Source organism: Pteropus vampyrus, unplaced genomic scaffold (assembly GCF_000151845.1).
Source record: "Pteropus vampyrus isolate Shadow unplaced genomic scaffold, Pvam_2.0 Scaffold256, whole genome shotgun sequence".
In the NCBI taxonomy this organism is placed as follows: Eukaryota; Metazoa; Chordata; class Mammalia; order Chiroptera; family Pteropodidae; genus Pteropus; species Pteropus vampyrus.
In genome coordinates this window covers 339,576-355,018 of record NW_011889037.1, presented here as the reverse complement: position 1 = coordinate 355,018, position 15,443 = coordinate 339,576, and the positions used below count along the sequence as shown (strand labels likewise).

At 63.6% G+C, this 15,443-nt stretch overlaps 2 protein-coding genes across 2 annotated transcripts in view; one reads left to right on the top strand and one right to left on the bottom strand.

The window, feature by feature from the left end:
* The window catches only part of SCX (scleraxis bHLH transcription factor), a 2,142-nt gene extending 522 nt beyond the window's left edge, over window positions 1-1,620 (top strand). The window contains exons 2-3 of the mRNA XM_011374932.2: window positions 6-378; window positions 1,281-1,620. Coding sequence (XP_011373234.1) covers window positions 6-378; window positions 1,281-1,319 — 412 coding nt within the window. The 3' untranslated portion in view covers window positions 1,320-1,620. The remainder of the gene's footprint in view (window positions 1-5; window positions 379-1,280) is intronic.
* Window positions 1-15,383, bottom strand: part of BOP1 (block of proliferation 1) — a 19,936-nt gene extending 4,553 nt beyond the window's left edge. Inside the window, exons 1-3 of the mRNA XM_023520280.1 lie at window positions 15,324-15,383; window positions 13,647-13,958; window positions 8,341-8,421 (exon numbers count right to left, since the gene is read on the bottom strand). Of these exons, the coding sequence (XP_023376048.1) occupies window positions 8,341-8,421; window positions 13,647-13,958; window positions 15,324-15,383 (453 nt within the window). The remainder of the gene's footprint in view (window positions 1-8,340; window positions 8,422-13,646; window positions 13,959-15,323) is intronic.
* Window positions 15,384-15,443: the final 60 nt, after the last annotated feature.

The following is a 15,443-nucleotide window of genomic DNA, read 5'->3' as shown; positions in this document are numbered from 1 at the left end:
CCGAGCCCCGGGGGGCGGCCGGGACGAGAGCCCCGGCAGCGGCACACAGCGAACGCGCGCGAGCGAGACCGCACCAACAGCGTGAACACAGCCTTCACGGCGCTGCGCACGCTCATCCCCACCGAGCCGGCCGACCGCAAGCTCTCCAAGATCGAGACGCTGCGCCTGGCCTCCAGCTACATCTCGCACCTGGGCAACGTGCTGCTGCTGGGCGAGGCGTGTGGCGACGGGCAGCCCTGCCACTCGGGGCCTGCCTTCCTCCACGCGGCGCGCGCCGGCAGCCCCCCGCCGCCGCCCCCACCGCCCCCAGCCCGCGACAGTGAGAACGCTCAGCCCAAGCAGATCTGCACATTCTGCCTCAGCAACCAGAGAAAGTTGGTGAGTGTGTTATGCAGGGCATCCAGGACGGCACCCATCCCCAAATCAGCCCTGCAACCCACACCTGCCTGCAGAGAGGCTGGCGCAGGAACAGAGGCCCCCCCGCAGCACCTGTAGCTCAAGTGCGCACGTTTCAGAGAGGGAGGGAGGGGCACCAGGGGGGCGAGGCTGGAGCAGGCAGGGCTGAGCCTTCCCAGGGTCTTCTGCCATGAGTCCTCAGGACATAGGTTCCGCCGGGCCCAGATAGGGCCATCCCAGACCAGATGTGGGCCTGCGAGACAGGCAGAGCAGACACCCACCTGGTAGAGGATGGGGACCAGATGGGTTGATTCTAGTATAACCCGGTACCCCGACCCCCACAGAGTGAGGACTCAGGGCAGTCAGGCAATAGGAGATGCCCCAAGAGTTTGCCCGGACCATGCCTCTGCCACTAGCCTAAGGCACATTGGGCACCTGCCATCCCACCCCTGGCCCCAGCCTGGGCCCCTGGGGCTGACCAGACACCAGGGTCCGAAGGCAAGAGGCTGGCAGGAGACTTGGGGGCTGGCAGAGAGGGCCGGGCTGTGGGGATGCTGGCCAGCTGTGATTCACAGCCTGCGGTGCTTGGTGGCACCGGCGAAGTAGGGTGACCGGAGAGAGAGCACAGCATGGCTCTCCCCAGTCCCCACCTCCTCTCCAGACAGCACGCACAAGCTCCTGGGGCCTGAACATCTGGGAAATTTAATTTTACAATTTCGGCTGTGCAGCAGTGTGTACTCTCCTCCCCACTGCATGGGGAAGCGGGGTGAGCGTGAAAGGGGGTGCTTCCGGCGCCTGCCCCCTGAGTCGGCGTGGGGGAAGCCTGGAGGACGGGCTGGCACCAGTCTCCACCCAGGCCCTGACACTGCCCTCCCCCTCCGCAGAGCAAGGACCGCGACAGAAAGACAGCGATTCGGAGTTAGAGGCGGATGCCGCTGGGCAGCCCACGGAGAGCCCGCGAGGACCTGACCCGGGCACAGGCCTCCTGTGAGGGCACCCCCAGGCCTGCTCCGCCTCTGGTTGTGAGAGGGGTCGACGGACAGGCGGGCGCTGGCAGGACTCTGAGCTGGACGCAGCACTCTCCCAGGCCCACTGGAACTTTCTGTGCTGGCTTCCTACGTGGGTTTTGTTCTCGTCACTACGTGCTGGCATCTTGTGTCTCTGATATGATAATATAAAGTCTGGAAATTTTGTATAATTAAAAACAAAACGATATCTTCCAAATGTGGAAGCACACTGTCCTCTCGAATGGTCCAGAGTCCGTCTTGAGCCCCAGCCTGAGCCCACACCACTGGGCCTCAGAGCTGTCTCTTTTTATATCCTGTCCTGCCTGAGCCGGAGGCACCCCAGTTCTCAGGGAAGGCCCCCACCCCCAGTCCTGAGGCAGAGTGAGGGGCCGCCTTCCAGGAGCCCTGGCCCCTAGGCCGAAGGAGACCGGCAAGGGGCAGGAGAGCAGGTGCAGGCCGTAGCACCCAGGCCCGGGGCAGCAGAGCAGTCTTGCCTGCTCAGGGCCTGCCTGGTGCCCAGGCGCCCCTGAAGGGGGGTGGGGGGCCATGGCCCACAGCACATGGTGCCGGACCTCAGGGCCCCGGCTCTATGGCCTTTGACAGTGGCTCCCCAAGGAGTGGGCAGACACACAGAGAGCTGAGCAAGGGCACCACCTGGCAGAGGGGGTCCCCAGGCCTGGAGGAGCCTGAACCCTGGGCCCGGTGGCGGCCTCCTGCATGTACCCCTGGGAGACACCTATCAGGGTTGCCCGGTGCCTCCGCCCCTGCCCCGGCCCCACATTCAGCCTGTGGTGGCACCCTGGCCACCTACCTCTGCGCCCACCCAGCTCCCCGCTAAGCCCCGCCTGCCTATGAGGCCTCGATTCAGGCCCCTCCCCCAGCTGTGCACAGCTGGCTCACCATTAAAACCCTGCAGGTGACAATTACAGTTCAGTGGTATGAGCTCCACGGGCACGGCAGAGAAGAAAGGCGGGGCAGCCCTGTGTGGCCACCTCCCCCACCCCAGGCCAGCCAGCCGGTGGGGACGGGCCGAGCGTGCCAGGTGCCCGCCCTACCCCCGCGGCACTCAGCGCAGGCTTGGGGCCTCACTGACTGTACCTTTGGGACCCCCTCCCCCCTGGGGAGCAGCCAGGTGCTGAGGCCCACGTGGGCACCCCAACAGGGCAGGGCGAGCTCCCCCCTCCCCTGCACCGACGGGCTCCAGGGAACTGCAAAGCAGGAAGCGGTGGTGTAATTTTGGAGGAAATTCTCAAAGCCAGAGCCACTAAGGGCGAGAGGGGGGCTGTGTCCAATCTGATAGAAATACAACAGGATAAAAAGTCACAGCAGCAGGTCCCACTCAGAGAAACCCAACCCCAAATTTCCTCTCTGTAATCCTGCAGGAGCCCGCAGCTGGCCGAGGGAGGGGAGGCCGGGGCAAGCTCGGTCACTATGGAAGCCCCCACTGCCGCCGCCTGCCTGGGCAGCCAAGACCCCAGTGAGAAGTGTGGGGGTCCAGCTGGGGACTGAGAAAGGCACCCCTTCTCCTCCTGGGACCCCAGGGCACCATGATGACAGGACCTTGGTGCTGTCAGTAGGCAGGAGCCCCAGGGTCTCCAAGGTGGCCCTCCTGTGCCACTGGGCACCCCACACTGCTGTGGGGGGGTCTCTGTGGCCCACCTGCCCCTCACCCACTGGCTTCCCGTTTCCATACCTGGGCCTGGGTTGGGGGTGCAAACCTCTCTCATGAAACCTCCCCCAAGGTGTTGGGTAGCCAGGTGGGCACCCACCTCACGGTCACAGAGCGGCCCTGATTGCTGTGCTGCGGACAGATGGGGCGGGGGAGGGCACGGCCTGAGAAGCGGGCAGACGGGAGACTGGAGGGCACAGCGTGAGGCAGAAGGGGAAGATGGTTGCGGAGCTGGGAAGCTGGCAGGAAGACAGGCCTCTGGGACGGTCCCCAGGGCCCAGCTGGTCGGGCCCGGCACACGCGGGCCAAGCCCTCTGCTGCCGCGCCTGTGACTCCAACAGCGGCTGCAGCTTGGCCGGCCTCAGGCCTGGGCAGCAGGCCCGGCTGCTCCCTCAGCTGTACCGGTAGCAGCAGCGGCCGAGGGCCTGGACCGCCAGCCAGCAGGAGGTGGGGGGGGGGGCACTCCGTCACCCTCCACTGCTCCAGAAATCCAAAGCAGACTGGGGGTAGCTCGGGCAGCCCTGCGCAAACCCACTCTATTAGCAGCGGCTGGCCCAGGGCTGGCAGGTGCTCCCTCCATGACAGCCCCACATCCTGCCTAGTATGCGGGCCCAAGGACAAAGACCCCCGGCTTTCCGTGTGTGCCCCACAGGCACCCTGGCCAGCAGCTGCCTCTGCAGGCCAAGCTGGGCTGGAAACACTCCGATCGCCCAGGCTGTCAGCTCCCTGTCCCCGGCCTAGGGAACGAGCTGCTGGCAGCACCACATGATTCATCACCAGGCTGCCTGCGCCCGCGGGCCAGCAGGCCCCCGCCCTGCTCAGCACCTGCGGGCTGCCAGGAAGCACATGTGACCCCTCGGGGTCAGGCACTGTGCTGGGAGCCCCGGCTTCAGGCACAGACCGCCCCCAGCCGAGCTCTCCTGGGGGGGCCACGCTGCCCAAGGACCAGTCTGTGGGATGAGCCGGCAGGGGTCCCCGCCCTGATGGCACCACCGGACAAGGCAGGCAGCACTGGCCGATGTGCAGGCTGCGACGGTTCCGCTCCACAAGCCCGCCCTCCCCTCCCCCTCCCCAAAGTGGCTGCAGCTGTCAGGACCGCAGATTGGAACTGCAGGTACGGCGCTGGCGGGCTGCCACCTCCCTCCCGTGTCTGTCTGCGAGAGAGGAAGCCGGCCCACCTCTGGAATCCTTCACTCGCTCCTCGTTCCCTCTCCCACCTGTCCCCCGGGAGCGCGGGGTCAGCCGCCCTCGCTCGCTCGCTCTCTTTCCCCGGCCCCTCTCCGATTACAATGCCGGCAGTGTTCACTCGGCTCCCTGCTCGAAGCTCCCGCCTGTCTCGGGCGCCCCTCGGCCATCCTGCGCCTCCATCGCCCCTCGCTCCTCGGTTGCTCCGTCTCTGTCAGTGCATGTGCTCACCTGCCACTGAACTCACAGGAGGCTCCAGCAAGACCAGTCCCAGTTGTGAGCAAAGGGGAGAAGGCCAGCTGAGGGGACCCCAGCAGGGGACAGGCCAGAAGCACAGCCCAAGGGCACGGCAACTGAGCCAGGGGAGGGACTGGCAGACTTGGGCAGCAGCCCTGCACATACACCCAGCCCCATCTGTCCTCCAGCACAGGAGCCATACTGGCAGGGCCCACCCCTGAGCCAGCAGACACGTGTGGGCACAGGGCCCCTCTGATGTCACTACTTGGCCCCCTACCAGTAACCCCATGGTTGTGGGGGAAGCAAGTCTGCCCCCACAGGGTCCACAGGGTGGGGACAGAGCCCAGCATCCACCCCTGCTCTCAGGTCCTGAGATACCCGAGCCCCAGGCCCCACCCCCTGCCCCTCTCCTGGGCTGACCAGGGTCCGATGGGTGTTCTCAGGTGCAGCATCCTAACTCAGCTCCCAAAGGCAGGGAAGTACTGAGGGTGGGGCAAGTCCGTCCTGAGCCCCACGACTCAAAGACAGAGCCGCTGCTTCGAGTCCAGCCTGGTCCCAGAGGCTCCATGCCTGCCCCCAGCCCCAGCCACCTCCAACCTCATTCTGGAGAACTCACCCTCCATGGCCCACACACAGCCCCCTGACCCTCCCCAGTGGCCCGTGTCCCAGTCCTTGCTCTGCAGCCAGCTCCCCGCACTCAGCATCCCTACTGCAGAGTTTGCCCTCTAAGACCCAGACCTCCATCCCTAGGGCTGAACGCTCCTCTCAGGAGACCCCTGTCCCAGTGCCCTCTCACCCACGGCCCTGCCAGCCCAAGGCCCGGCTGCCATGGAAACGGCTCCCTGTGGGCACTCAATGGGCCAGGGCTCTGAGAAGCCCACCTTCACCTGTAGGCTGCTGCACAGCCCCAAAGGTCCTGGGAGACCCTGCTGGGCCCCAGGATGCTCACTACACACCAGAAAGAGAAACCCCATTGGGCACTGCCCCCGACCCTGTCCTCCCCCGGGGGAATCTTCTCCAGCAGGGAGAACCCGCTGCGAAGGGGGCTCCAGGGAGGTGCCAGGCCTGCATGGGGCGGGGCAGGAGGGCGTGGCTCAGAGCTGGAGCCCGCGAAGGCTCCAGGGGGCACCCTGCGGTCACATCCAGCCCGCCCACAGGGCCCTCCAGGCACCTGCAAGGCCGTGGGTCAGCAGTACAGACTGATGCCCCTCCGACCGAGGCCGGCCGGGAGCAGGCAAGTGGGAAGAGACCAGACCCGGGGCAGGGCCAGTGGCCCCATTCTGAGGCTGGCCGCGGGGGATGGACGGCCGCCAGGGAGGCCGGGGCGTGGGGCGGTCTGCGAGGCGGAGACGCGAGCAGGCTCAGCGCCGGGCGTCCCCACAAACAGCTCCGAAACCTGAGCCGAGAGGCTCCCGCTGCCAGCAGCGACGCAGGCGCTCTGAGTGCCGGCGGCGGGCGGGGGCGGACGCCCCGGGAGGAGCTGGAGGCCGCCAGCGCTGGAGGCAGCTGCCGGTTCAGTAGCTGGGAGAAGCCATTAACGGCGTTTGGCGAGAGAGCAGAGGGGATCTCGGGCTCTGGATGCAGACAGGCCCGGCGTCCCTGCGGATCTGCGTTACCTCGCAGCCCCGCCCCCGCGGGGGAGGTCGGGGGACTGGAGGGTGTCGGCCAGAGCTCACAGCGGCCCTGAACCCTCACCCTGACCCGCTGCCCAGACGCAGGCCACACGCTGCCAGGTGGCCCTCATCCGCCCACCGCAGGCCTCAGTTTCTCCAGCTGCTGGAAACAGAGGTGCCGCTGCTGCCAAGGCCGAGGGTTCCTCCCCGCCCCTCCCCCGCCCCCAGGTCCCGCGCCGGATGAGATCACGTCTGCGAGGTGCGGGTGCCGCACAGAGCGGTGAGGGGAACCCGTGGGGGCAGGGCAGCTGCAGGTCCTCAAGGTGTGCCCCCCCACCATGGCCGGGCCCCTGCTGGGCCCAGCCAACCTCTGGGCGCCGGCTGGGTGCAGGTGGGGTGTGCATTTGGGGGAGGAGCTTTGAGAAGGGCAAGTGTGTGGACACAGGATGCACTCCGAGGCAGCTGTGGGCAACACCCGGTCAGCGTCTGCGTGGGGGGGGGCCCCCCCGAAGCCAGGCCGGGGGTGGGAAGGCTGGGCAGTGCTTCCAGCCACCACACGCCTGCAGGGCCCTCCTGCTGAGTTTCTCTGACGACACATAGCAGTCAGGACCCCTGCCCGCTGCCGGGGCCCAGGGCCTAAGGAGACCCTGGCACCACAGGCCACCTCCGAGGACACCGCCAGGAGTCGGGGCTGCCCTGGCAGGACTGGTGTTCATGGGTCAGGGCCCATCACAGGCGCCAGCCAACCACAGCGCAGCCGCAGGGCTGCAGGGCTCTGCGCCCCACGGCCTCCCAGTGACCTTAGCCTGCACACTGCACCCACCTACCCACGCACCCCATGGAACCATCACTGCCCCAGCTTCCCAGGCCCGTCCCCGAAGCCCACCCCACTCTGCACACAAGGAAGAGATGCAGCACGACCTCGGGGTGGGACACGGCCGTGCGCGTGAGCACCCAAGGGGTGCCCTCCTCCAGGCACGGGAGCCTCTGCCGGCCTGGCTCTTGAAAGCTGAGCTCTGCCGCCCCCTCGAGCTGCCGGCGGGCCGTGCTGGCAGCAGCGCGGCCGGCCGGGTACTGCGGCTCTCTCCTGTCACTCAGGCCGACATATGGGATAGTCATCCGGAGGAAGCAGCCCGCAGCCCCCGCAGTGGCTGCAGTGGCTCCGGGCAGCCCCAACGCCCCGCCCCGGCCCCGCACTCCATTTACAGTCATCATCGATTTCTCAAAATACCAAATATAAAAAAGTAGCCGACAGGATGTGGCTGCCGACAGCCAGGACCCCTGGGAGGGGGAGACAGGCAGGGAGCCGCATGCAGGGCCCCCCCTTGCCGAGTGCGCCGCTGCTCTGGCCAGGAAACCAATTTATTTTGTTTTGTCTCTGTTCTCTGAACGCACAGAGACCGGATCGGGCGGGCGGCCAAGGCTCCTGCAGCCGCTGCCAGGAGCGCGAGCAGGGAGGGGGGTGGAAGCCGAGCAGGGGGGCCGCCCTCCCCAGGCCCGCCACCCCCGACCGCGGCAGGAAGCACTCTAGAGTCCAAGGACCTGTCGTGGAGGGCCCTGCACCCAAGGCCACACCTGGGGGCTCTCAAAAGGGCCACAGCCATGCCCAGCAGCCTAGATACACCAGGGGGAGGATAGGGGAACACCAGGCCACCTCTGGGCTCAGAGCCCCCTCCTGGGCACCAAGCAGTGGAGATGCAGCCCCGCCCACTCGCTAGGGACTCTGAGGCCAGACTGAGCACCCCAGCCCACTGCTAGCTGTCATTTTCACACCGCCAACTTGAGAGGGGCAACCAGATTGAGGCCCCATCGGCCTGCGCCTCAGGGGCAGGGAAGGGGCATCCAGGCCACCTGTCTTCTGTAGGGTGCTGACAGTGCCGCTGTCTTCAACACCCAGCAGGGGTGGAACTCAGGCCTCACCCCTGGGGCTGGAACAGGCTGGCTGGTGTGGGGTCCCTCGTGCCCACCCAGAGTGTGGGCACAGCCCCACGGAGCACACGGGGACCCCAGTGTCAGCCAAACCCCCTAGACACACCCAGAGCCAAGACCTGGGCATGGGCTGCTGCGCCAAACCCAACACCGTCCCTCCCGGGGTGCTGACACACACACTCCCGCAGTCACGAGGCCCAGACCCCAAAATCGCTCTTCCAGACCGACAGCCGGCCGAGGGCCAGGACACCCACTCTGGCCTCACAAGGCCTGACCCCCCTGCCCCGGCAGAGTGCAGCCCTACCTCCTCGTCAGAACTGTCCTCCGCATACTCGTCGCCTCGCACCGTCGGTGCCTCTGTCCTCAGCGAAGGGGTCCCTGTGGCCTACGATAAGCAGACAGTGGTTAAGTCAATGCACCTACGCCCTTTGACCTCAATATCCCTAGCCCAGGGTCCCCCCGCCTCCTCCTGGAAGAACTAACTGTCCCTGCTTACTCTGAGGCCCAGGTTCCTGCCGCCCCCAATCTCTGAGAAGCTCCAACTTGGCCCCAGGCCTCATGACAAGACCAGGGACACCCCGAGTCTAAGAGGGCCTCTCAGGGGGCCCCACCCAGGGTTCTGTCAAGGGCCAAACCCATCACGATGTCCAAGCTCTGGGGGAGGACCCCAGGGAGGGGCTGACACCTGGTGCCAGACTGGAAAAGGAGTAGTCAGCAAGACACCAGCTGAGGGCCCAGCCACCCCTGCACCCCTTAACAAAAAAACGGCTGCAGGGCCCAGAGCCAGCCTGGGGTCAAGGGACAAGGTGAGGGCTGGGGGATCTGCCTGGGGAGGGTGCATGGCACTCACTGTCAGCCACCATCACAGGCCCACAGCCAACCCACTCTTAGGTCAAGACACTGGCCCTGAGGCCTTACTGGCACCTGCAGCAACTGAGACACCCACCCAGCCAGCCAAGAGCCCCAAGGGGTGCCCCAAACTTCAGAACGCTGGAGATGTGGACCCCAGGTCCCCACGTCCACCGCCCCAGGCTGACCTAGCAACCAGGTCAGTGAGTGGGCGTTGCTGAGCATTCACACCCCAACCTGGAAAACAAATCCCCTCTCGGGGGTGGGGGGTGCATACACCAGACCCAGGATGATGGGGAAAACAGCCCCTCACCCCTGGGGGCAGTAAAGTGCCTGGAGCTGGAGCCCCTGCGCACTGAGCCGCCCACCGCCCAGAATCTGCCCCCCGCCCGCGCCCCCCCCGCCCCCGGCCCGGGCAAGAGCCAAAGGCCCATCAGGCAGCTCTTCCTCCCGCCTGTTTTTCCCCTCAGCGTCAGGAGGGTGGGAGGCTAAGTTTTTTTCCAGGCCAGGAACAAGGCCGGATTCGGTTTCCTTGTGTCCCCACCCCCTGCCCCCAGTGCTGTGGGAGCCCTGCCTGCCCAAAGTGGGTCGGCAGAGCCAGGCGGGCGTGGGTGTGGGCATGAGTAGGGGACATGGAGGGTAAGCCCCAGAATCCGGCCTCTGCCCAGGGCCCACGGAAACAACCAGCCAGCACACCTGCCCCAGGCCTGGGCAGGCCATCTGGGTGGCTGCCCACAGTGCCAGCCTGCCCAATGCTCCCCTGGGCGCTGAACCCGAGCCCCACACCACCTGTGACACACCCTCTGGTCTCTCAGTGCAGCAGCACTCAGGCTTGCCCCAGGGGAGGCTGTGAGTCCCACGCAAACATCCCCTCTGGCAAGGCACCGCCTCCTCCCTCCAGATGCCAGGCTGCAGGGCAGGTGGCGGCCACCAGGGGGCAGCAGTGTGACACACTCCAGCTCCCAGCCTCGCCTGGTTTACCCACAGAGCCAGCGAACCCACCCCCCCAAAGTCTGGAGACACTCTGCTGTAGTCGGGTCTCGGGCATTTAAAAAAACTTACATTAAAAAAGACCAACGAAAGGTAAAACAGAAGGGTGCGAGCACAGCGGCAGAGGCCGAGCGCGCACCGCTGCAGCTCCCGAGTCCTGCCTGGCCTGGCCCGGCGGCCAGGATCCGAGACTCCGTGAACTGGGGCACAGACACGGCCCGAGGTCAGCTCGGCCTAGCCTGGCACTGCCCCCTGAGCCTGCCCATGTGGGCTGCTCGGGGGCAGGCCACTGGGGACCAGGGTTTTGCCGGCAAGCAGCTCAGGCCAGGGACCGAGGATCTCCAGACAGGCATCTCCTGGGAGGGCCGTGTACCTCGCATAACTGGAGGCTCCAGAGGAGTCCCGAGTGTCAGCAGGGTCAGCACCCTGGTGGCCCCACGCACCACCCCCCCGAGACGTCCGAGACCCCACACACAGACCACAAAGCAGTGCGGGACCCTTCAACAGTCGGGAAGGCGCGGAGGAAGCGCTGCACCTCGGCTGAACTGCTGCTAGGTCTGTCTGAATGTGGTGAGCGAACTAATGAAAACAAGAACTTTCCCACAAGAGAGTAAGTGAACAGAAAAGAAAAATATCCATATAAATAGAAAAAAACAAAGCAAACGTGACAAATGGAAAAAAGAGGTCTAAACAAGCACCAACAGCAAAAGTGGCTTTAGGCACAAATCCACTGGACACCTGTGACCAAGAGTGCATGATGACACCCGAAGGAGAAGGGAAAGGCCCGCTGAGCACCAGGAGCAAGTGTGGCTGGGGCTGGGGGCAGTGACAGGCCCTGGGCCTGTGGGGGCTTGGGGCACTCGGGACCTTTTCCTCCTAGGTGATTCTCTCGGGAAACCAGCAGCGAGCCTCTGCCTGCGGGCGGAGGCAGGAGGGACGCGGGGCCAGTGGAGCCGAGGCGCTCGTCGGGGAGGGACAGCCAGCAGCGGGGAGCACAGCAGGGCTCCTCTCTGCTGCTGGGGACGGGCAGGCTCGCAGACACACTGTCAGGAGTATGCGAGGCGGGGGCTGCAGTATGGCCAGGAGACGGGGTGACTGGCCTGGTGGACAGGGACTCGGGCCAACAAGGCAACAAAGGACAGAGACAAAAAACAGCTGCAGTCCCGAGGGGCTGGAAGAGAGGGAGCTGGAGACAGGGGTGGTGCTCAGAGGGGAGGGGACAGGGCGAGATGGCTGCAGCAGACGGAGGGATCCCGTCCCACTGCGCGCTCGGCCATGCGAGGGACCCGCCCTCGGACTCCTCCCGCCCGGTGGGGTCCTCTCCCCTGACGGCCCACCTGCAGCCCAGGTGCACCATGCTCTTCCTCACCTCAGCTCCCAACTTCGCAACCGAACGCCGGGGTGGGCTGTGTGGCGCCGCCGGGCCAAGCAAGGGAAAAGGAGGGAAGGGACTTCGGGAAAAAGGACCGGAGGGGCCCGCAGGGACAACCTCCGCTTTCTGCAGCCGCAGGCTCGGGCCCAGGGCACGCGTGGGGCGGGCCGTCCACACAGCTTCTGACGCCAGTGACCAACAGGACAGGAAGGGAAATGGGAGCCTGACTTGGGGACAGCCCCGACAGGACCGACTACATACACCTGAGCCGCTCTCGCGTTCAGCTGCAACCAGCGCCGAGAACGCGGGCGGTCCCGTGGGTGTGGCTCTCCCCACAGAGGGGAGCACGCAGAGGGAACAAGGGGCTCTTCCGTCGCCCAGGGAGAAACGAGGGCAGCTACCCACAGGCAGGTCGGCAGAGGGAAGCGGGTGCCTCAGGCGGAGATGCCACCCACAACTAAAAACGACCCAGAAGCTCCAAGAGCTGCTGGCACCACGAGGTCCCTCAGCAGAGCGCGGAGGGCCGTGGGGGCCACCGCAGACAGGTGCTCCCGTGGGAGGGCCCGGGGAGACATGCTACACAGGCGGGGTCCGGCCATCCCCACTGTGGGCAGGGAAGCAGAGGCCCAGCCAGTGTCCACAGGAACGTGCCACGGCCACCTGGCCATCAGAGGGCCCTTCTCCATGGAATGCCTCTAGCAGGGTGTTCCTGGTGGGTCTGGGACAGCCTGCATCAAACACCTGGCACCCACAGGTGACCTACCAGCCACAGAACCGCCAGCTAATGAAGCAAACAAGCCAGCTCCCTTCTGTGTGGGGACCTCGGCCACTTGTCATTGGATCAGTGAGCCTGAGCTGGGGCAGCCCGCTCCAGGGAGTCAGGCCCAAGGAATCATGCCCGTTAGGCCCCCTCCCTGCTGGCTCTTGCCTCAGAAGCCACATCCTTGACTTCGTGTAAACGTGAAGCCTGACAGTATGGCAGGGTGCCCTTTGGACACGAGAAGCAGAGAGGCCAAGGGGGGCCTGCCCACCCACCCTTGGTAGGAAGGTCACAGGGGACATGTCTGGCCAACAGAACGTGGAGGAAAAGAATGACAGCGACAGCAGGGGTCAGCAGAAACCTGTGAGCGAGCATGGCGGCTGGGGCAGCCTGGTGAGGGCTGGGCCCAGAGAGGCAGTGACGGAAGAGCAGGGAGGCCGTTCACTCTCCTCCCAGGAGTCACCTGGCTCCCAGGAGACCCGGCAAATGCCACTTCCACCTGCGCACGTAACACCACCGACTGTCTGCAGGACTGCGCAAGAGGCCGTGGCCATGTGCCACAGAATCCTGTGGGCGTCCAGTTAAAAAGCTGGGACATGGCAGAGATGTAGCAGAAGCAGGTGTCACCGCGGGCACAGGTTCGTAGAGCTTATTGTGGTGGGAAGGCTGCGCAATGGAAGGGGGTCTTGCGTTGAGGACCCTCCCCCAGAGAGAACGTCTAAGCAGAAGCCTCCATGGTGTGACACGTGACAAGCCACCAGCTACAGCAGGTACAGGTCGACTAAAAGAAACTGAGAGGGCCCCAACCTCCCCCACGCGATAGAGAGGTCCCACGCAAGCAAGCCACCCTCGACTGGTTCCAGGACAAGAGAGGAGCAGGCCTAACCAGGGGCCACCAACACAGCACATGGCAGAGCTGTCACGGAGGTCACTCCTGGTGCCTTATGCGGCCACGCTCAAAGGAAGACAGGAGCACGTGCAGGAGGCAGTGACCAGCCTGCTGGCTACGTTCCCACCACCGGGGCTGGGTGGAGATGGGACTCAGCGCACCCAGGAGAGGCGTGAACAGGGGTGGCCCAGCCAGGCGGAGGGTGCAGATGGCTTTGAAGGAACATGTGGAAAAAAGGGGGTGAGATTTGCCAAAGCCATCCTAAGAAAAAAGAACGAGGCTGGAGGCATCACTCTGCCCGACTTCAAATTATACTACAAAGTGACAGTAATCAAAACGGTATGGTGTTGGCAGAAAAACAGACACGTGGACAATTGGGATAGAATCGAGAGTCCAGAGGTAAACCCATATTTATATGAGCAAATAATTTTCGACAAAAAAGCTAAAAACATACAGTAAAAAAAGGAGTCACCTGAGGGGAGGCCCAGGCATGAGGATTTCCAGAGTGAATGGAGCCCATGAGTGTGGTTGAAATCCAGTGCCCTAGAACTCACAGCAACTCAGCTTCAAACAAGTGTCCCACCAAGTCCCAAGTGTGACCCAGGTGTATCAGAGGCGGAACGAGGGCCTGCAGGTCCTAAGGGAACTTGGAGGAAGCGGCGAGTGGGCAGCGCCCCCAGAGAGCTCAGGCGCTTCTTGTTGGGCCACCTTCATCTGGAGGTGAGAGCCCCCAGGGCCCCGCTCACGCACCTGTACCTGCTGCCCAGAGGTCTTCTCCAGCCCGCCATGGCTCTCTCCACTGCTGGCCCCATCTTCGCTCTCAGAGGATTCCTCACTGCTGTCACTGCCAGAATCTTCCAGGCCTGAGAACACGCTCTCCTCACTGTCGGATAGGCCAGAACCGCTGCCATCCTCAAGACTAGGAGTAGGGCTGCAGAGCAGGGAGGGCTGTAAGAAGCACAGTGCTGATGACGGCCAGACCCACGGCCCGCCCGCCAGCCTTGCCCACTGGGCCACACAGATACACAGCTGGGTAGCTGGCTGGCCTCCAAGGCCACAGCCCTCAGGTCACAAGCTTCCAGCAAATCCAGCCACCCAACCTACCTTCCTGACCTTCCACCTCCACCAACAGCATGGGCGCTGCCCTTGGAAGGGACAGTTAATTCCCAATATCTTGCAAAGGAAGGACTTTCGAGGACAATGTCTCCTTCTTAGAGCTCAGTTCCCATGACATTACCAACACTGGTTCTTCCCCCTCTACACCCCTCCCGGGGGAATTTGAGGCCCAGAAGCTTGAGGGCACTGAGGCGGGGGCGGGGGGGGGGGGAGGAGCGCTTTTCCCACAGGAAATAGAAGCCTCTGTATCCAAGGAGGTCGGAACTGACAATGGATGCAGAGGTTGGTTGAAGAGTGATAAAATGAGCCAAACTTGACTTATAAACAAGTGTCATCCATTCACTCCCTGTGGCATAAGACCAGAGCTTCTCTGAGCAAACATCATCTCATCCCTAACTCTACAGGACACAATATACAGTAAGCAGACCCTGCTACTGCCTTTAAAAGTGACATAAGAACATGTAGACTTTTAGGAAGAAGTTGGCAAAATCCTAAACTTTACTGTTTTTCAGCATTTACAAGTTTCTCACCTAACTGGACAGTATGCACTTAGTTATTTCGTAGCACTCGATTTGGTTTTCAGTGAAATGACTCTGATATACACTCACGCTGTCTATCACCAATATTTAGTTACCTAGATAATTACAATAACAAATAAAGATAGCATCAATGGAACGACACAAACACAAACAGCTCTTGGTGAGTACAGAGCCAAGGGATGCAAAGCAGCCAAGCCTGGCGCCCAGAGCTCCTTGCTCCTGGGAGCGGAGGGGAGTAGAGCAGGAGGACCTGTCACAAAGAGCAGCCTGACAATCCAGCTAAATGAAGTCAGCTGAGAGTCTCCACCATATACGCCTCCAACCGCCCAGATTTGATGACACCCCCACAACCCAGCTGCGGTTCAGCGGGACAGCATTAGTGGCCATGAGTCCAGCGGAATGTGTAGGATGCAGAAGGCTCTAGCTTCTACTAACGCTTCCTTATCCTCACGTCCTCTTTTACTTTTATAACGTGCTTAACGTGTAAGTAGTGTATAAATGTGTATTTACTGCGATGTAAACTAAAATCTTTTTAACGGTAAGACGCATAATTCAAATGGGTCGAGAGGCTGCCACAGAGGGTGCCAGCTCCCCTTCATATTTCTTTCCTGCTCAGACAGCTCCATCAGAACCCACAGAACCGCCCCATCCCCACTCCAGGCGCCTTTGCGCAGGAGGTGCGCTGTGCCTAGAACGCGCTCTCAGGGCCACCTCCAGTAGAGGACAGGTGACCCGTTCTTGTTTGCATTCCTAGGTCCGCCGCACGCTGGGCCGGCTTGCGGTGAGCCCGCGGCCCGCACACGGAGCTCGGCCCAATGCCCTCGGCCACCATGTGCCGCCCGCGCCGCTGCCCCAGACCACGCCGCCCTGCTCCCGCTCCGGCCCCACGCAG